Genomic DNA, 20,689 nt, shown 5'->3' with positions numbered 1-20,689 from the left:
AAGTTTACAGCAGAAATAAACTAAACAACAAAAAAACAAACCGAAATCAAACCAGATGAATATTAAGGGCAGAGAGGAAGTCCGTAAGTACTAGGGGCAACCTCTGATGTGAGAGTTGGGACTTCTTTTATTCATTTTATACATTCAAAAAAATGATTCTTTAAATGGACATATGCCAGCAGCATTTTTGCGATTCTACGCTCGACCGAACACACAATGCCCCCTCCCTTAGTTGTTCAGCCAACAATTTACCCAAACAACTACGAGAAAAAAAAGGAAGAAGAAAAAGGAGAAAACAAGCAGGCAGCACAATGAGGGAAAACGAGAGTGAAATGCGTAACACATGCACAGCATTTTCTGGGAGAAAAAAAACCAGGCCAAACAGATTTCCCTCTCTTTTTGTTGCGGCACGCTTATAGAAATGGTTGCAGTTTTTACTGCCTCAGCTGTGTCTGTGTGTGTGTGGAAATTGTTGCGGCTGCCATTGAAAAGCTGTCTAGGGGAAATGAGCGAAGTTTCCACGCAATTAGTGCCGGAACGAGCAGCATATTAAATGTAAGACAAGTTGGATTGTTCTACATATATTTATTGTTACATATTTTAGGGATCAACTAATCACTGACTGTACTTACTCTGTGCAATCGGAAACGGTTATATCTGTGTGTCATAGAGTACCTGGTATAAAAAAAACAAGGAATATATGCCTCAAAAAAAGGCACAGATAAAACAGGTGTCGGAAACAAACGGGGGAATCCTACAGCTTTACTCTCGCCTTGCTTTGCTTTGTTTTCGCGCACGGCCTCTGTATATACGTGTGTGTGTGTGGAACGATTCTGGGGACGTATGCAAGTGGAAAATTCAATTTGTAGAAGTGCATAAAAGTAGCAACCGACGAGGCCAGACCCAGACCCTGCAGCGGTGCAGAGGGCCATATGTGGTAGGGTCTGCTCTGAGTATTTGTTGTTAAACAAAAGCATCAGCTACTATTCCACGCCAAGAGGCAGCAGCCAGCCCCCAAGCAGACCCAAGCATCATCTCCATGTCAGTCAGGCCTGGAAGGTGGGGGGGGGGGGGGGGAACAGGAGCTGTTTGCACATGCAACAATAACAACGGCGGCTCGTGAGGATGCCGAGTGGCAAGTGGCATAAACGTGAATGCAGGCGCCAACATTGTAATTAAATCTACGTCAACAGAAAGAGAGGGCAGAAAGGAGTGCGAGAAGAGGGCCAACAAATGCAGACGACACTTTTCTATGCGCTTGTCTCTGGTTGGGATTGTGTTTGTCTTTCTGGCTGTTCACTTGCTGGCCGCAGCAGAGTGCGAGTACGGGGACCAGGCCTCGCGCCTAGCCTCAAGGTGAGTAAAAGTAAAGGCAATGAAACTTCCACCTTGCCACATTCGTGGCTGCATATCTTCAGCTTTACGAGGTAATCGCATATCTCAATGAACTCTGGAATCGGCGGCAATCCTACTCGGTTGACAAACGAAAGTAGTCACTGCCAAATGTAATTTAGCTTTGCACTCGCTCTTATCACAAGCAATTAAAAAGTGTCAAGCGCAGGAGAACACATGAGAGAAGAGACAGAAGATGAACGGAAGTGGAACTTTGCCCTACTTTTTATATGTATTTTGTCAAGTGTAATTGAAAGCTAAATCAGTCACAGCAGAGTCCCCTTTCGATTGTATCGAAGTTTGGGTAGCTCCTCTGCTCTCCTATTTGTGTCTCCCCCTATTCCCAGTGCAAGAAATATGTGTTCTCCCTTGGTAGTTGCCTTTTCACATTCATCTCCCTTGAGTGATGTCAATTTGTATTGGGCGTGCACGCATATTTGAGGCAATTACGACAGATCTGAAGCACATAAATCACGCCTATACGCCCCCCATTGAGCTCGTTCTCCCTGCCTTCCTGACCTGATTTGCCTCGATTAGACAAACGATAAATATTAAATGTTCGCTCTCAAGTGTTTGTTATCCTAAAAGGGTTAAACAACAGCAGCTCAGCGCAGTCCCTCGCAAGCTTATTAAGAGGCAAAATATTTTGACAACGGTCAGGAAGGAGGAGGAGGCTGGTGGTAATTGCCACCGTCATCGTAGACCACAGTTATATGAGTGGAAAACCAACACGAGAACTGAGCACTGAGGACTCGGTCGAGCGTAATGGCCGGATGGAAGGCATAACTTAGCGTTCGCCAGTGTTGACGCTTATATCCTTTGGCGGCCACTTATCATAACGCTTAAGCGTCGTCCATTCGTCTTTTACGCCGACACGCACATGCGCCAGCAATTATGCTAAAAGCGTTAAATTTATAGTTTCCCACACTCGGTTCTGTCGCTCGAGCCTTTGAGAATTTTTAACATGGCTGTCCGTCTGTCCTGTCTGCATTGGCCACTAAATAAATGGCTTTTAGAGCACGCGTTAATGATGTTGATTGTGGCCAAGGGAACTAACACCCGACCACCCCTCCCTCCCTGGCAAACACCCGTGTACCATGACTCTGCGCCAGTCCCAGTCCTGGTCCTCCGCGCCTCCCAGCCGCGTTTCTGCTACGATTCCATGTTTAATGTTTTATAGCAGCTCGAGAGGGGCAGACGGCACGTTCCTGTTCCTGTTCCTGTTGGTCTCTGTCCGGTTTATTTTTATGATGATAGATGGTCTGTGGTCCCGTATTTGCTGTCTCTCTCCCTGCTGCCTGTTGTTAAAAAGGATTTAATGCCATATTTATTAGAGGTGTAAGTGCATACGTGTGTGTGTGCCTGTGTGTGTCTGTGGCATAAAGGTGTTGCAAATGCGGTGGCAGTGCGGCACTCGCTAATGGTTTGCATACTGGTTGCCCCTTAAGTATCTGATAACAAATGGACATTCAAGATCGTTTCGCTGGCAATAAAATAAAGATTAATAGGGAATTTTCTAAATGTAAATTTGAGCATAAGAGCGAGGCAAGAAAGAGAGCAGTTGGTGTGAGCATCAAGCGAGCTGCACCAAAACTAAAACGTTTATCCAATCATACCCAAATTGAATATTAAATAAAAGTTAGCACAACAAAATTTGTACCCTGGGGCCACACATGTATAAGTAAAATTATTATTGCATTTTTCCTCCACTTTAAATACGAATTTTTTGCCTCCAGCTTTATAGGTGCACCTCTTTATGGTTTACATGTAAATTATTTACTAGGCAGCCAATTGATAGGACAAAATAGGGAGAATAATAGGTATAAAGCAACCCATTGTCCTGCAGTAGGTATATTTTTATATATGGCGATCATTTATTCTCCCAACACTGCAAGGGGGGACTGCGAGAGCCGTGGAAAAAACAAAAAATGGTGCACTTAAAATGCAAAGCGAGCATAAAACTGAAACTAAAAATAATAAACTAAAAACAAACAAAAAACACAAAATGGCGAAAGAAAAAAATTAAAGTGTAGGCAGCGAGAGAGCATCGAAAGCTTCACAGATGCCAACACAGAGGCTGAAAGGAACAGCAACGAAACACACAAAATAACAAGAAAAACATTTGCTGCAAAACTCATCACTCAAAGGCTTGGGACCAGGGCCAGGACCAGAACCAGAACCAGAACGGGCCAGTCCAGGCCATTGGCTACCTTCAAGCACCAAACTCCATTCCCGGCCAGGCGGTGCTCTGGAAAAAAAATACCACATAAACAATCCGGATGGGGATGGGTTGAAGGCGGGACTGGAGGCCAACCAGGAAAATGGTTTAAAACTCAATTAAAGTTTTAGCCGCAAAATAAATGCAAAAACGACGACGGCAGCGTCGACAGGAGCAACAAAAAAATAAAATAAAACAAATAACAACGATTTTGGGAATGCACAGAAAACAGATCGCTGATTATTTGGATACACTTTCGCGCTGTACATATGGGCTGAAAAGAACTCATTAACAATTGCTGGCGTTTCTGTCCGAAATATGTGGACAGTCATGATTTTAATAACAGCCTGCAGTTATTATTAATTTTGTGTACTCCCTGTAACGTCTTACAGACATTTAATTAAGTTAAAATGGACACACATTTTGTTGCTTCACACTTTACTTTATACTTTCAATAAAAATATTAATATATATTGTGCTCACAATTATAGCTAATTATATTAATTTCCTCAAGTAAATTTGTAAATCTAACAGTATAACTATATAAAATGTTACAGTTAAAAGTTGTTGTTGCGCATCAGCTAATGGAAGGGAAGGAATTTCCCTATTTGCAATACAATTGCTCAATTTCCTCTGGTTAGGGCAACCAGTGCTCGCATTTTTCCGTTGCAATGAAATGCACAAAGTGCGGGCCATCAGCGCTTGCCACGCCCACAGGCATGCCAGCCTCCCCTCTCGCACTCTTCCTAACCCTGGCACTTTTGATGGCTGTAATTCAAATGAAAATTACACAAATGAATTGAATTTCCGAAAAATGCAGCAGCAGCAACAGCAGCAGCAGTAGAGAAGGAAAAACTTTGATGAGCCTCGAATTTGGTTTGGCTTGGGAATGAGTGTAATGATTGTATGTGGTGGAGGGGGGGTGTACGCTTTGGCATGGGTGATTGTGTGTGTGTGTGTGTTTGTTTGTTTGCGATTAGTTTACGCGCCTCTGGTGGGGCAGGGGCAGTGCCTTTGGCAATGGTTTGGTTGCACCTCGTTTGACTCGTTGTCGATTGGAGTGCAGTTGGACTAACGAGTTGCTCGACGAGTTCGACGAAGTTTGCTGAAAATTTAATGGCGCATTCTTGCCACACGCTGACTGCCCGCCTGCCTGGCCCAAGAGTTTGAATTTGTTTTATTGGAGCGTGAAATCGTGTTTTGTTTTTAATTCTGTTGTGTGTTTTTGCTCGGTCTCGGGTTTGGAAGCAGCAGCAGCAGCAGCAGCGGGCATGCTCAATGGAATGGGAAATCAAATCAAAGTGCCAGAATACGTTTATACCTACCCACAAAACAAGATAGCTGCAGCTCTCCATCAGAAAAATGTGCATATAATATCTGCATCGGCCATCAGCATAGATACAAACGACTGCCAGCTAATTTGAATGCAGAAATGATATTAAATTTAAGGCATTTAAGGTGTTTCACATGCATTCAAATGGAATGAATGGTGTGGAATTGCCCGAAAATGCTGCACCGTATTAATGACTCATTACACATGCCACACAAAATGGGCCACACCAAAACTTTTCGCCACTGCCACAATTTGTGTGGAACGTGAATGTGGCTAAAATGCGGCAAAACATTAAGTTGAATTATGCAATAAAAAGTAATGCAATAATAGTTAAACATGGGCACATGGCCCACAAAAGCTAGCACCAAAAAAATGGAGAATCCGGAAGGGGTTCCTCTGAAACTCATGTGGCACATACACATAAATACAGTGCGTTTCATTGCTGACAGGTATTTAGACCATCAAAAAATGAAAGCATCTTTTGTGTCTTGAATTTGAATGCTCGCTGTCTTATATTTTCGACACGCACTGTACCTATGCATAGTTTTATGTTGTCCAAACACGGCAACAGTTTCTACTTGTTCGCCCAATTTAATTTTGGATTTTATTTTGCTGGCAAAGTCGACTCTCTCGAGCGAAGTCTCTCCAATGTTATGTTAAAGTAAATTTTAAAATGCTGAAGAATGTGTTTTTATTTATTGAGTATACATGAAATAATAATATAGGTATGTAAATTGTAAAATTCGAACACAAACAAGTCCCAATTGGAGGGGTTAAGTATTAAAATAAAATGAGGCACAACAGATCTAGTAACGATACTGAAAACTTGGATCCGAACCATAGACAATGCACCCACATGGATAACCTGTAAGAGGCGTTCAATGAAAGGAGACATGTGGAATCAGTAATACGCATACGTACGGTTGGGTTAATCAATAAAAGACTAATCATCAGTACATATATTTGACATTTATTCATGACACCAACAAAATATATATTAAGTAAGTATAAATGGAATATTTTCACAGTGCTTATGTTAATAAGAAATTCATTCGATTGCAATCAGTAAACACATTAAGTATAATTTTGTTAAAATAATATCGAAACGGCTTAGACTGTGCTTGTGTGTGTGTGGGTGTTCTGGGTCAAGGGCAAGGTATTTGTGGTATCTGTGCCAACACCCGCTCAACCACTAGCCACCAAACAAGGGGAATCGTGTCCAAACTACTTGACCAATGCTGTTTATGGCGACTGTTTGCGTGTCAAATTTGGCGGGCATCAAAGAAAAACATGGTTGAACAACAAATTTAGAAAACATTCGAGTTAATTTTGTACACATATAAAGTTGGGTGGGAGTTAAGGGGGGGGGGGGGGGGGGGGCCTCGCCACGATAAATTCCTTTAGTTACAATGCACAATGGCAAACAAATGTACAGCAATGGACAGACAGCAAAACAACATTCACAAATACAACAAATATTTTAGCTATCGTAGCGCTCAGAAGCCAACACCCAATGGACGAAATTGCAACACTTGAACTTGCCTCGCGGTTTGCACTGCAAGTGCTCTTTGATGTACTGGCAGGGGCACTGAAACTGCCCACAGTGGCGGCCCGGCTCCAGGGGTGTGACGTCCACCAGGCCCCTCAGCGCCTCCATGCCCCAGCGGGAAGCGTAGCGCAGGAACAGCTGCAGACCGCGCTCCTACAGAGAGATCAGGGGTAGATCGGGTAATCAGAAAAACAAGAAGAGTTAACAGATATTGAGATGACAAGTCTGGGGTGAAGGTCGAGTTGGTTAGCAACTTTTGAGTGGAGTGGTAATCGTCATGAATGGTGGGTGGAAGTGGTCATGGTAGTGCGGATTAGTGAAATGCAATAACATAAATGTGCTGCATATTTTCGGGCTGCACTTTTAATTAAACAAAAAAACATAAAACGAAACTGAAACGAAATCAAATCAAATCATAATAAATGAATTACTTAAAAATACAATGAAAATGACAAACTTCATGTTTCATTTGTTTTGCAATTCTGCAATTTAATTCGTTCAAGCTAATCAAAACACGGAAAATTACAATTCTTGTGTGTAAAAATGGGAGATTCCGCTGGCGGCATTCAGAGCCAGCAGCCCATGCAGTTGATGCCACAGCAGTGGCGGTGCTGCAGGCTGATTTTGATTTTATTACGCAACAATTCCTCCTCGTACTGACAGGGGCAGATGGACGACTGCAGGTGCCTGGGCGTTTCGTGGACTCCCGCCTCCTGGACCGTCCAGTCGAGGCGACGACGCAGAAAGTCCTTGCCCCATCGCTGCAGATAGCTAAGGAAGAGCTCCTGGGCAAAGGCCTAGAGAGAGCAGTTAATAATACGGTGAGGTGCATGAGTGACAGCGCGAGAAAGATAGACAGAGGTGGGATCGAGAGAGATTCGGGGAACGATGATGATGAAAGAAGCAACAACTACCTGAATATGCATTTACAAAATTTTCCATCGACTGATTTGCTCACCTGTTTGCGCGGCATCCTCACTGGCTGACTGCCCTGGATGACAATATCGTCCAGATCAATGTCCAGCTTGGCCTCCCAGCCCGCCTTGATGGCCTCGCCGCCGTTCTGCTCCGTGTGCTCCAGGAACTCGTTGAGGAAACTCACGCACTGCGTGGCATCGAAGTACATGAAGCAGAGGTTGACCTTGTGGCACGAGATGCGGCCTCGGTCATCCAGCACCAGGAGTATCTTGTGCCGCATCAGCTGCTTGTTCACCCGGGCCAGACACTTCTCCAGGCCGCGCGACAGCCGCAGTTTCACCCACATGCACAGGAATATGGCCGCCGCATTCAAGAACAGCCAGCCCACGCCCAGTGCGAACAGGGCCACGCCCTGCAGGCCCGAGAACAGCAGTGCCAGCAGCACGGTGAAGGCGAACAGGATCCAGCAGACGAGGATGCGCTTGTAGCAAATATTGTACACCGTGAAGCGGTAATCATTCACCAGCGTCTCCATTGCATTTACATAGTCCTCCACGGTGAGCTGTGGACGAAGATCGAGAGAGATATTAGATGATTGATCGTTCTGCAATTGACTTTGCTCACCGTCAGACCCTGGGCCATCAACTCCTCTGGCACCAGCTCCGGGCGAAATATTGCTGGCGTAATCCATGGCCATTTGGTGTTGGCCGGCAGCAGAGTGACAATCACATCGCCATTCGCTGTGGGATAAAATTGGGGTATCAAAGAAATAGATGTTGGCCCACAGGTACACAGGTCTGCGCCAGGTACTTACCAAATCCCTCACGGATACGACCCGTTGACAGTTCAATTGTGCGCATGCCGGAGCCCTGATCCATGGGTATGCTGGTGCTCCCATGGGACCCGTTGCCGTTGTGGTGGCTGGAGGAAGAGGCTGGTGCCGGGATGGAGGATGCTGAGGCTACAGTTGCTTTTTGGTTTATTAGCTTCTGGGGGTGCCGGGCCGGACTGGAGCCGCTCGCCCCGCTGGCAACGTTGCCACTGACAATGCCACTGCCGGATGCACTCAGATTAACGTGCGTACTCTCAGTTGTCAAAACAGCGGGCGCCACATCCGGCAACGAGGCTGTGGCTGATGCCGGGACTGGAACTGGTACTGGTACTGGAGCTGCAGCTGTTGTCGAGGAAACGGCTGAGCGCTGGGAAAATGGTCAGCAACAATGCGTTAATAGTGGTCTTGGCCTTTGAACATCGTTGGGTCAGCAAGTGGCCGGCCATCCCTCAAAGAGAATTATGCAAATGAGCAAAACGAAAATCAATTTTATTGATTTTTGATTTTACTTTTTAAGCACTGCAGGGCCAAAAGATAATCGGTCATAAAAGGAATCTATAAATCTGGGCACAAAGGCGAGCTGCAAACATCAATTGCAATGAAAATAATTTGTCAATTTGCACGTACGCATTTGAGAGCTCCACGGCCCCTAAATAGATTTGCGAAGGCAATCCAATCCGCTGGCTGCAAAAGGGAGACAGCGCTGCACAGCTGCACAGCTGAATCGTTCAGTGTTTGCTTTTATTCTACAATACTCGCAATATAAAGCTCTCATTAAGACTTTTGCAATAGCAAAAACTTCCAAGCTCTCGGAATCGTTAGAAATTTATCTCTATTGCAAATTTTTTATTTTCAAAAATCTGTAGTTTTTATCTTTTCCGATAAGAAAGATGTTTTAGGGTACATATTTTTAAACATTAATATTTATGCGGACACAAAAAACAAACTACGAAAAGCTGATAAGCTAAGGTAAACAAACTGAAGCCCTGCGAACTACCCAAGAGTCTGCAGCATCTAGTGGATCCACAAACATTGATATAAGTTTAGATAATAAACCGGACTAATTGCAATGTGTCGTGCCCTGAGCATATAGAATCAATTTCATGCCAGAATCTACTCTAAAATATGGCTCAAACTGGGGGGAGATATTGGTTCAGTGGAGAACTTCAAGGCCGGCAACAGACAATGAACACAATTCAAATTAAATCTGGTAGTTTAGTTACCTACACTTTTAATAAAATATATGTATTTGATATGCCAATTTTCACAGTAACACGAAAGTCAACCTTTAGGCTTAACCGGCTGTTAAGGGACTCCAATTGCAAATTGCGAAAAAAATAAATTATACAAATAGTAATATTAAATATTTACTTCAGAGAAACAGCAAAGTAAACAAACGAAAAGGCAACGGTGAAGGTGAAATGTTTTAAGAATCGCTCGTGGAAATGGAATACGAATTGAGTTTATCTTTCGTTATTTTTCTGGGTATGGTATGTGGGACATTCTCGTAGATAAAAAGTTCAGAACTTTCGAGAGAGTTTATTTGTTATTGAAGTGTAATCGGAGCTGAATGAAACGTGGCATTGATTTATAGCTAAAACTCAGTCGTAAGTCTGGCTAAATTTACAGAACAATTCTTCGGAAGTATACATGTAAGCAGCTACTGTGACGTGTCCACCTAACTACCGAAACCCAATACAATCATGAGTACATCGAGCCAGAGTTTATCCGCGGATGAAGCTCAGCTCCCCTCAGCCTGGGCCTGCTACACTCGGCAGAACCTCATTTGTCATGCGAGAAACGTTCCCGAAGTAAACTCAAAAGAGAGTTTGAAAATACAAAAAACAACTTTTCATAACAACTCCATTAAGCGGGGACAGTTAAAGCACAGTAGTTACTGGGGGGCAGGGAACCGTTACGCTCATCATTATTTTCAATTATTTTCAACTATTTCTAGTTAGATTTGTCTAATAAATTTATTTTGAGTGAAAATGCAAAACACTTATAAGAACACCTAAGTTCTGTCTTACAGAGAGTTCACTGTACCAACCCTGTTTGAATCTGTTTGTGCGTGAAGGAGGAGGGGCAGTAGGGCCAAATGTGCATTGGAATGCGTTCCGTTGCGTTTGGGTCACCCGCACGCGAATGGAACAGGGAGAGACACAGAGAGCAAGAGAGCCAGAGTTAAGTGGGAGAGAGACTGTGGAGAGAGCTACCTACCTGGACAGGTGTTGTTGTTGTTGGTGTTGTCGATTGCTCATTCGGACTGCGCGAGCGCGCCCGCCTGTTGTTGTTGCTGCTCACAACCGACGGTGGCGGCGGCAGAGCTAACTTGTTTTGCCGCTGCTGCGGCTGTGGCGGCTGCTGCTGCTGTTCTTGTTGTTGTGTGGCATCGCTGCCGTTACTGTTATTATTTTTTTCACCGCCATCTCCCTCATCATCGAATTTAACCCAATTTTTGGGCGTCTGTTTGTCGTCATCATTCTCATTTAGGGAAACATCTTCCAAAGGATGGGTTTGCTGCTGCTGCGGCTGCGACTGCGCCTTGGAGTCGTCCATTTGGAATACAAATATCTCCAGGTGGTTGGGTGGTGCGGGGGACAAAGCGCGTGCCTTGAATTATTGACAAACGTGTGTGTGGCCTGGCCTGGGCAATGCAGCAGTGTTTTGTTTTCGCGTTTTTATGGCCTGACGCTTACATAACCTCAATATCAATTCACACCTGAGTTGCTGCTGTTGCTGCTGCTGCTTATTGTCGTCTGTTTCTCTTACACTTTCGTTCACACTGCACAACGCGCCGCTTACGTGTTGGCCGCTCGCCCGTTCACGTCGCACTGCGGCGGCACACCCAGCAACAAAAAACACTCACACTAAAATTATTCAGAGCCAAAAGCTTGACTCGGCTCAAGCTGGCTTAAAGGCGCGCTCTGGCTTGTGTTGGTGGTGGGGCTCTGACGTGTTTCGTTCTCAAGCGTTCCCGCTTCGCGTACTGTAAGCTCTGGCCACAACAGCAAAACTGCGCGCTCACCTGTTGCGGTCCCCCAAGCTTTCTCTCAAAATCTTTATCTAGCTCGTTCGCTCTCCCACTCTTCATAGATTCATTCATTAGAGTATATGTTGGTATACCCTTGGAACGAGAAGGTTGTATGTCTTTAGCCGCATATTTGCAAAGAATGGAAGCAAATATTTGCTAAAATAAAGTAGAAACTTCTACAGTTAAGTGTTTGCCAATCCGACCCCTACTTAATAGCTGAGCTACATTTATTATAAAACATCAAATATTACCCTAAAAATGCAGGGTATATAATACTTCGTCAAACAAAACTCACAATTTTCCCCTTCTTTAAGTTTCTGTTTATTTTCTTTTCTTTTTGTTTTGCTCACATGACAAGTTTTTTTGTCTTTCGATTATTTGTATCTTCCTCCTCTCCCACTTGCATCTCCCACTCTATTTCTGTGACTCACAATTTGTTTTGCTGTCTGCTGTTCGTTTTTCCCCTGTTTAACGATCACGTTTTTTATCTTTGCATTCATTCGTTTGCTTGTTTGAAGATCTCCCGCAATACAGAATATTTCGCAAAAGAGAGCAGCGTGCATCGTGCATGTTTACAAACACCTCCATCCGCAATAAACTCCAACAGCTACGCCGTCTCCAATTGCAAAACCAATAAGCACTTCTTATCAGCAGCGCCAATGGCAGCCTGAACCTGAGGTATCAGTCAGATATTATTTGTGCAACATTTCAGCTAATGCGAGAGTTAGTAAATCATCCAGTTAAATTGTAGAATAAATTTGCAGGGCTTGTGCATTATTTATGGCATTTTTATTTAAATACACTGGCTGTAATCATATGAAAAATAATTTTAAATTTAGTTAATTTGAGAATAATATACGAAACCTTTCTCTGGTTACTTTAACTGTGAAATTCCTTTGGTAAAAATCATTGCTGGTTCGCTCTTTAGCTAGAAAACATTTGCAAAGCTATAAAAATATGTGCTACATTTGTATCGGGGGAAATTCCAAAACGAAGAATGCAATTTAAAATCAATTTGACGTTTGTTATGCCATTCACTGGGGTGTGGTTGGTCGGTCCGATCGGCTGCTGTTTTCCATGTTCCCCTTTCGATAAGCGGAAAGGAGGAAATTTATGGCCACGGCGGATGGTAGAGGCGGATGGCTACGGCTGGACCGCATAGTTTACGCCTGGACGGAGCAACCGACATTTTTTGGCTTGAATAAAATGTAAAATGCAGGGGCCCACAACATTATAGTGGCAATTGTTCGACTGGGCAGCCACAGAAAACTTTTCTGCCCATAAATTATGCTGCGAAATTATTATATAAGCGGCCAGTGTCGATGCCAAAGAAATTGGCCCCAGGCCAACACATACCCAAGAGATATAGGCACATTGGACAGAGGGGAAAGCAGCAAGAGAAGGAGAGCAGTGTGCCAACTATCGGGAAAAGTTGTTAAGCAAATAACGGCCAGGCACCAAGGAGGCATTTGAAACTGTTACGCTCAAGTTGTGGGCTGGTTGTGGGGAGTCCAGGAATGGAAATAATGCTGCAAGTTGGTGCTTCAGATGGTCATCGCTGAAGGAAAACAATCTTCTGTTGTTAAGCCCTTCATCGATCATGGTCAATACTTCAATAATACATTAGGCAAAGACCGAGAATTACAATTATTCATAGCATTGTCTACTAGGATTTGCAAACCCAAGTACATTCAAGAATAACGCCAGGAGTTGTATGGATTTAATTATATTATTTCCCTTTACACAGACTGCGTTAACTCGGTTTGATCAAAGCTCATTCACCTCCTATTTTGATTCCCCACAACTTTTATGTACAATAAGTCATTTCCATTAAGCCATAAATCGCTCAACAGCCCGAAAATCCTTTGTGCCACGACAAACTTTGCTTCAAGTCTAAGGCAAGCCACAAAAATTGCAACCTCAGCCGATGGACGGAGAGGCTGAATGGGTGGGTGGAGAGTCAGTCCGTCAGGCAGGCAGCCAAGAGTCTAATTAGGCCAAATTAATTGCCTGCGCTTTTGACACTTGCAAAGACTGAGCCGGCCCATCCCAACGTAGAGTCAACAAGACAGCTGCCGGGACCGCAACCAAGTACAACACTCAAAAGTCTATTTGCAAGCAACCGCCAACCGGCTCTCTTAGATCCCCCACACCACTCGGGGAAAGAGTAATGTTGGCAATTTGTTGGTCGTCGTCTTATTAACCCGCAACAGGAGACAGAAGACAGAAGACAGGAGACTGGAGACGGAGACCAAGAAGTTGGCGGCAACTTTTTGGCCAGCGCGAAGAGTGTCCAACGGGCATATAAATTAGCTGATACAGAAGTTTCTTGCCTCCACTGCCACTTGCCTCTCTGAGAAGGCGGGCAAAGTTTTGGCATCAAAAAATGTTTTCAAATTAAGCTAATTTATATTATATAAACACGCTTAATGAGTGCCCTGTGAAGGAGGATGGTCCATGGCTAGCCCCGGCCCCATAAGTTGTATGAAAAGCAAAGACAAAACAAACATATTTCTCCTGGCATGCTGAACATTTTGATTTGCCTCGTCCACCTTTCAAGTCCCTTTGAAAATGGCAAAAGTTTTGCCAACACCCCATTCGCGTTGCTGTTGTTGCTGTTGTTTTTGCTGTTGCTTTTCCTTCACAGTTGGCTGGTGAAATTAACGTGACTTGCATAACGCCCCAAGGCATGCAACGCGGCTGTAAAGTGTCGCCATCATGCCCACCATTGGCATTTTGGGGCAGAGCTGTGCAGAGCTGTGTACAGAGCAGTCCTTTTTGCTCCTTAGCGCTTCTTTGGCACCAGAACTTCTCCGGCTGCTGGCCTGGCCTGGCTGTGAAAATAAAAACAAAATGCAACTGGGGAAACGTGTCACAAACTTTATGCCCCTGCCACGCGTCACGCACGCGATTTTCGCTTAGTTGTTTGTCACTTTGTCGCCGCCTTTCTCCGTACCTCTATCTGCCGCCCTCCCACTGCTGGGAGTCCTAAGAAAAATCGCACTGGAAAGTAAGTGAGTTGCCGTTCCCGAAGCGAAGCAGCAGCAGCATAAATTAGTGTGCCGAGATTTGAACCGAATCGGAGCGGGAGTACCAAGCGGGAGTAATGCAGCTGCAATTTCAGCTCCAAGTAAAGTTTTCATAGGAAAAGGAAGTGCAGAAACGTGGCTAATATTACGAACAAAATCCCATGCAATGCATCGAGTAACAGCTCTTTGAAATAGGATAAGTTTGTAATTTAAATGGAGAGACTTGCTGGCTGGCTGATTACCACAGTCAAAGTCAGAAATGTACCTTCATTGAATGTTTAATTAAAGCGGAATACTTAGAAAGGTAGCCACAGGTAGCAATAATCATGGCAAAGCCCCTCAAGGCGACCAATCTATTCCGCAATCCCACATTTGCTCGTCCACCGGAGCAAATGGAAATGATAACAGATTTTGCTATTTATTTGCCGTCTTATTACGTCAAGAATATTGCATATGAAATATAATTGGAAATATATAATGTCTATTCGAGCGGTGATTCCCCTCTGGAGTCGCATTTAAATGAAAATTATTGCTTCATTTGGTGAACTATGGCATTTCCATCTGTCCACTGCAAACTGTTGCCGCACTCGAAAACCACTCGAGTTCATAATAATTTACAACATGTTGCAACAGCAACCACAGGTACACGCAGGTGGGGAGTCCTCAGAGCCTCAGCCACATGCCTGGCTCTGGGTAACAATGGAACTGACACCACAACGAGCCAGTCCAGGTCGGTCGACCAGGCATGTGGCTAGAGTCCGGGCTCTTGCTCCCTGCCCTAACTGTTGTTGGCACATGTCACCTTTCATAAAACATAAAATCACTTTGGGGCTTGCGCCAGTGCTTGTGCTTGTGTGTGCCACTTCACACTGTGAGCACAACTGGCCAAGACGAATGCGGCCAACACAAGGCTCTGAATTGTCTTGGAAGAGACATCAAGAGTCCCGAAGTGGGCCAATACCCGCACTCGAAAATTGAAACCTTTAAATGCGAGAGCGGCTCGTAGATGTCCTGGCCATGTAACTGACCGCCAAGTGGCTATAATTTGACAGAGGTGCTACTAGTAGATGACACCTTGAATGGGAGAATTAGAAAATAACAGAAAATAAAAAGAAACATTTCAACAGGGGAAATATCTATGAAAGATATTCTGCAAATGTTACAACAGCCACTTCAGTGTAAATCATTAAAATAATTTAACTAAAGAAGGGAATGAGACTGGTTGTGGGACTGGAAGGTTCTTAGGCCACACAGCTGGACCTCTTTAGACGAGCCACGAGCCAGCACCAAATGCATTTAAGTAGAAAATCTTGCCAAAAAAGAAGAAAATATGAGGATGAAGCAAGCCAGACAAGGACATTGCCATGATTTAGGGGTGCTTAAACGGTTCTGTTCTGCAGACTCTCCTCCACTCTCTCTCCACGCACTTTAAGTCGCTGCGTTGGAACTTTTTCTTTGGTGTCTCACAAGAGACAAGAAGGAAGGAAAAATGTAGTTTACTTTATTTAAAAAAAAACCCGTTGCAACAACTTTGCCTTGCCGCAGACCAAATCAGCTGCAAGCTGACCAAATAAAAACCCCCGCAACTCGCAGCACAAATAAAATCATATTTAAAACTTTCGCACGATGGTGCAAAAAAAAAGGAAACGAAAAGAAACGAGCAGAAATATGGAAAAGTAGCAAAAACTTGCCGCATTTCCATAACAAAACTTTCGCGTTAAAAAACAGAAAAGTGTTTTGTGCTGCTCCTCGACACAACAAGAACAGAAGAGCTGCAAAAAATGTATGCAGAGTGGCCTGAACTAAACTTTTATTAAATTGGAAATATTTATCAACATTCATAAGCCAAAGCGCACCACAAGAAAAACAGCTTTAGATGCTTGAATGCGCATAATGGAATTTCGTAATAAATTTAAAACTCTCAATTAACCCAAGATCTTTAGTTAGTCATCCTTTGTCAGCAATGAAGAAATATCAGATGAGGTATTTTATAGTAAACATTTAAATTCTAGTATAACGCTAGGAACATGATAAATATAGCTGAAACCAGGATGATACATCACAATCAAGTCTGCTGTTAACCTAATAACCTAATCATGGCTGGAAAATAAAACAATCATATCACAACAATGTTGAAGCCATCTTCCCTCCAATCTCCTTTTACTCGCCGATTATAATGGCTGCATTTTCGCAACGTTTACCACATACAATGGGCATTCATGTTGTCCTTCTCCACGCTCATTTAGCATTCGGCATCCATGTAGCCGTAGTCAGCTGAAGTGGAAATATTTTCTTTCGCAAAAATGTCCCCGTACATTCCCACGCGCAACCCAGTTTTGAAGCATTTGCCGGAACTCTTCACAAAAAAACAAAGAGGCGAATTTGCATTTGCATTAAATTAAAGCCAGGGACAGCAAATGTTTAACATATGTAATTTTGACAAACAGAAGGACAGGCGAAAGGCGGAAAAGAGCGCGAAAAGAATGCAGAGCAGGGCTTATATTAATGCAATTTAACAGAGCGTATGCATAATATTTAGCTAAGCCAAAGCCAAAAAGAGAAACATCTCCGCGACGGCCCGAAGCTGCGGCCAGGCTCAGTGCAAAACTTAATTAAAAATGTGCGCGCATAATTATAACTATATTTAGCCAGAAACAACCCACACTCGCACGCATGTAAATGTGTATTAATTTCGTATGCAAAAAACCCACACACGACGAACCCACCCAAATGCAGCAATAGCAGCAGCAGCTGCAAACAAAAGCTCCGCGCAAAAAAATATGCTACACTTTTTCTGGCCGCGTCTAAGCGGCATTTCGGCCGTACGCTCCGCTCCGCTCCGATGATGCTGATGATGATGATGATCCTGTGCCGGGTTTTGTCAACACACCGCCAACATCATCCTCGTCATAGTCCCGTCCTTTCCTGGCCTGGCCCGGCCCGGCCTGATGAGCGTCAGCAGTTACCGTAAATTATTTTATTTATACCACTAGTCGGGCATCTGGCTGGCTGAGTCTCGGGCAAGATGGGACAGAATACCATCATCATACCATGGCTGTCTGTGTGCTTGACTTAATAAAATAAATTTAGAAGCTGCCTGGCTTCTGCATGCACCGTTCCCCCCTGTCTCTCTCTCTCTCTCTCTTTCTCTCTCTCTGTCTATCTGTGGCAGTTTGCATCACGCCTCAGTTGGGCGCGTTCGCAAAACGGCAAAATGTGCATAATGCCAGTGTGTTTGTGAGTGCACGAGGAAGTATGTATGTCCCGTTTATTATTTATGCATGCTGTGCAACATTTTCACCCAGCAGCTGCACAACAAACGCGAAACCGTTGCACGGCTTCCTGGCTATCAGATTTTTTTTTCGCCTTTTTGGTTTTGTTGTGTTTTAAGTAGAACAACCTCATGTAGCGCACAGTGGGACAAGAGCTCTACGTAATGTAATTAAATTGGTAACCCAAGCCCCACCATTGCCTTTCGCTAATTAAGTAAATTCATTCGTCATACCTCTTGCCTTTCTTTTTCGTCTCGTTTGAGACTGTTCTACGAAGTGAAACTCAGTTTGGCATCGCCATTTATTGTGGAATGTTTCTTCAATTGACACTCCTGCTCTTCGGCTTCCTGCAGGTTCGGTGTCCAGCTTCAGGTTAGTTCACACGTATAAATCCATCAGACTTTATTCTTCTGTTGTTGCAGCCTCTAATCAGTTTGGCTTTGCCGGCCATGCTGATGCGAGAGTACAGTCACAGCGGGAGAAGGTGAAAGAGATGATGAAGTTCGCCTGGAATGGATACGCGCAGCATGCGTGGGAGCACAACGAGTTGAACTCGGTGCTGGGAGCACCCCACAACGGCAGCATCATGGGCCAGCACAAGATTGGACTCAGCATAGTGGACAGCCTGGACACATTGTACATAATGGGCCTGCAGGAGGAGTACAATCGAGGCTATCAATGGGTGCGGCAGAACTTCAGCTTGGACCGTGTGGACGAGTATCTGTCCGTGTCCGGGTTGAACATTCACTTCGTTGGCGGTCTCCTCTCGATGTACGCCTTCACTGGCGATGCGCTTTTCCAGTCGAAGGCTGAATATGTGGTGAAGAAGCTGCTGCCAGCGATTACTTCAATGGACTCTGGAATACCCCAAGCCATGGTCAATCCCAAAAGAGGAGTGGCTGGACCGCGTCCAGGGGCTTACGAGGCGATCCTCTCAGAGATTGGTTCACTGCATCTCGAGTTCAGCTACATAACAGAGATCACTGGCCATCTGCAGTATCGAAACTACGTGCATCAGCTTCGGGATAAGCTGGAGAACATGCTGAAGCCGCGCAGTTTGTATCCCGTTTACCTGAATCCAAGAACTGCCGCCTGGGGACCATACAAAATGACCATGGGCACCATGGGTGACATTTTCTACGAGTATCTGCTGAAGAACTGGCTACGGTCGGGCAAAGCAAACAAACAGTCCCGCGACCTGTACCAGACGGCTGTTGGCCGCATTCTCGTCTATCAATTGGGACTGAGCTCCGCCGGCTTGACGTATCTGGGGGAGCTGGCCAACTTCCATGTGATCCGACGGATGGAGCATCGCACCTGCTTTGCCGGTGGACTCTTCGCGCTGGGAGCATCGGCGTACTTCAACGATTCTGTGCTGGCTGCCAGGCACCTGCAAGTGGGCAAAGAACTGGCCCACACCTGCCATGAGAGCTACAGGCGCACGCCCACAGGCCTAGGACCCAAGTCCTTTCAGTTTGACTCTACGCCAGAGGAAGATGCCACCGCCACCGGCCAGGCCAGCGACCAGAAGGCCTTCCGCCTGCGCCCCGAGGTAGTGGAGACCTACTTTATACTCTGGCGTCTCACGCAAGACCAAAAGTACAGGGACTGGGGCTGGGAAGTGGTCGAGGCCCTGGAGCGACATTGCCGCACCAAATTCGGCTACTCGGGCCTGGAAAATGTTTACCTGCAGGATGGAGCCATGGATGGGGTGCAACCGAGTTACTTTTTGGCTGAGACCCTCAAGTATTTGTACCTTCTGTTCTCCAATGACACGCTGCTGCCGCTGGACAAGTGGGTCTTCAACACCGGAGGACACCCGCTGCCCATTCAGTATGTGAACAAAATGTTTCGTTCCAAGCAAAATGTGCCAGAATATCATTTAGAGTTTCCCTGATATATGAGCTGCCCGAGCTGCCGAGCGTAATGAAAATAAAGAATTATTGTTTATTAAATTGATTTTGTCCAAAAAATTACCAATTTACACGCAGACCGACCACAGAACCTTTTCCGATTGGATCATTTTTGAGCAGCATTTAGAGAGCGATTTATTTACTTTGATTTATTTGCCCGAATCATTTGCATCAGCATTTATCGTTTTGTGGGTTTTTCTGTGTGTGTTTGTGTTTTTCTGACCCACAATTGTGGCCTATTTAATAATCACAATGTATCAAAATATTTTCCATTTTAATTGGGTATATACAAAAGGGAACAAAACAAATTCACAAATAACACATTGGAACGGAGGGGAGAGGAGAGAGCGCAACAAAAAGAGGCTCACTCAGAAATGTATTGCGAATTTGTTGAAGCATTTGTGGGGATTCTGTAGCCGGATTCTGCACTGTTTCTTTGCCAAGAAAGGGAGCACCAAAAAAATCGAGCGTGCACGAGTATGAAATATGTGGCAAACACTTTAAGGCCAAATGTTTCGAGTAAGGCCCAACAATGAGTTTTAATTTCTATAATTGCAATGTAATTTATAGGCACGCATTAATGGGCATATAATATGAGTGTTCAATCGATTAAAGCCAAACGAAATGATGGATATAAATTAAATTCGCCAACGAATAAAAATGCGGCAGAAAATGTAGAAAATGCCAAGCGGAAAATACGACAATGAATGCAGTCGGGACGAGATAAAATCCCAAAGAAAAGCAATTTTTGCTCCGCTGTTTATTTTAGCTGTGTATTTTTATTTATTATTTTCTTTGCTGAAAAGCCTGCTCTATAATGCGTTCCTTTGTACGGCTGTGGCTGCATCATTAAAAGCATGAAGCAGTCGATTTAATAAATGTGGCGAGCCAAAGCAAACAGTAGACTGTGCAAAGAATACCCATGGAAAACCCAGCACATACATATGTATATATATCCTCCGGCCGTTGGCCATTGTGAGAGTTGCCAGAAATTAAAGCTACTGCGCCTTGGCCAGCCGTTTCTTTGCTGTGTGAGTTTGAGTTTGTGTGGCTCGAAAGCAATTTACAAAAGTTTCTCCATCAAAAATCCGCTGTCAGTATAAATATCCTTAAAATAGCCAACACGGCTGCTAAGCACACACACACACATACACACACACACAAAGAGAGAGAGAGAGAAACATATACCGGAGGATGAT

General features: G+C 44.4%; 2 protein-coding genes across 6 annotated transcripts; one reads left to right on the top strand and one right to left on the bottom strand.

Moving 5' to 3' along the window:
* Positions 1-4,169: 4,169 nt before the first annotated feature.
* LOC117584214 lies at positions 4,170-11,285 on the bottom strand. Of its 5 annotated transcripts, XR_004573832.1 has the most exons (7): positions 10,463-11,284; positions 8,225-8,609; positions 8,035-8,150; positions 7,451-7,972; positions 6,486-6,645; positions 4,936-5,025; positions 4,170-4,378 (listed from the first exon to the last, which is right to left on the bottom strand). XR_004573832.1 is itself a non-coding variant. In XM_034272985.1 (6 exons), the coding sequence occupies exons 1-6, from the start codon at positions 10,799-10,801 to the stop codon at positions 5,750-5,752; spliced, it is 1,581 nt and encodes a 526-aa protein (XP_034128876.1). In that variant the 5' UTR covers positions 10,802-11,284; the 3' UTR covers positions 5,642-5,749. The 5 variants fall into 5 exon arrangements, 4 of the variants coding, with proteins under 4 accessions (XP_034128876.1, XP_034128877.1, XP_034128875.1 ...); XM_034272985.1 differs by lacking the exons at positions 4,170-4,378; positions 4,936-5,025 and adding an exon at positions 5,642-5,808; XM_034272986.1 differs by lacking the exons at positions 4,170-4,378; positions 4,936-5,025 and adding an exon at positions 5,965-6,194 and having other exon boundaries at positions 10,463-11,285.
* A 6,593-nt stretch (positions 11,286-17,878) lies between these two features.
* LOC117584215 (mannosyl-oligosaccharide alpha-1,2-mannosidase IA-like) lies at positions 17,879-19,529 on the top strand. The gene is made up of 2 exons (XM_034272987.1): positions 17,879-17,949; positions 18,000-19,529. The coding sequence occupies exons 1-2, from the start codon at positions 17,889-17,891 to the stop codon at positions 19,472-19,474; spliced, it is 1,536 nt and encodes a 511-aa protein (XP_034128878.1). The 5' UTR covers positions 17,879-17,888; the 3' UTR covers positions 19,475-19,529.
* Positions 19,530-20,689: the final 1,160 nt, after the last annotated feature.

This window comes from Drosophila guanche, unplaced genomic scaffold (assembly GCF_900245975.1).
Source record: "Drosophila guanche unplaced genomic scaffold, DGUA_6, whole genome shotgun sequence".
NCBI lineage: Eukaryota > Metazoa > Arthropoda > Insecta > Diptera > Drosophilidae > Drosophila > Drosophila guanche.
This window is presented reverse-complemented; position numbering and strand designations above follow the sequence as displayed.

Coding starts and splice junctions, on each gene's coding strand:
- LOC117584214 (XM_034272983.1), bottom strand. CDS start 10,801: ATGGACGACTCCAAGGCGCAGTCGCAGCCGCAGCAGCAGCAAACCCAT. Junction 8,151..8,224: donor TCGTATCCGTGAGGGATTTG/GTAAGTACCTGG, acceptor TTTATCCCACAG/CGAATGGCGATGTGATTGTC. Junction 7,973..8,034: donor TGATGGCCCAGGGTCTGACG/GTGAGCAAAGTC, acceptor CTTCGTCCACAG/CTCACCGTGGAGGACTATGT.
- LOC117584215 (XM_034272987.1), top strand. CDS start 17,889: ATGTTTCTTCAATTGACACTCCTGCTCTTCGGCTTCCTGCAGGTTCGG. Junction 17,950..17,999: donor GGTTCGGTGTCCAGCTTCAG/GTTAGTTCACAC, acceptor CTGTTGTTGCAG/CCTCTAATCAGTTTGGCTTT.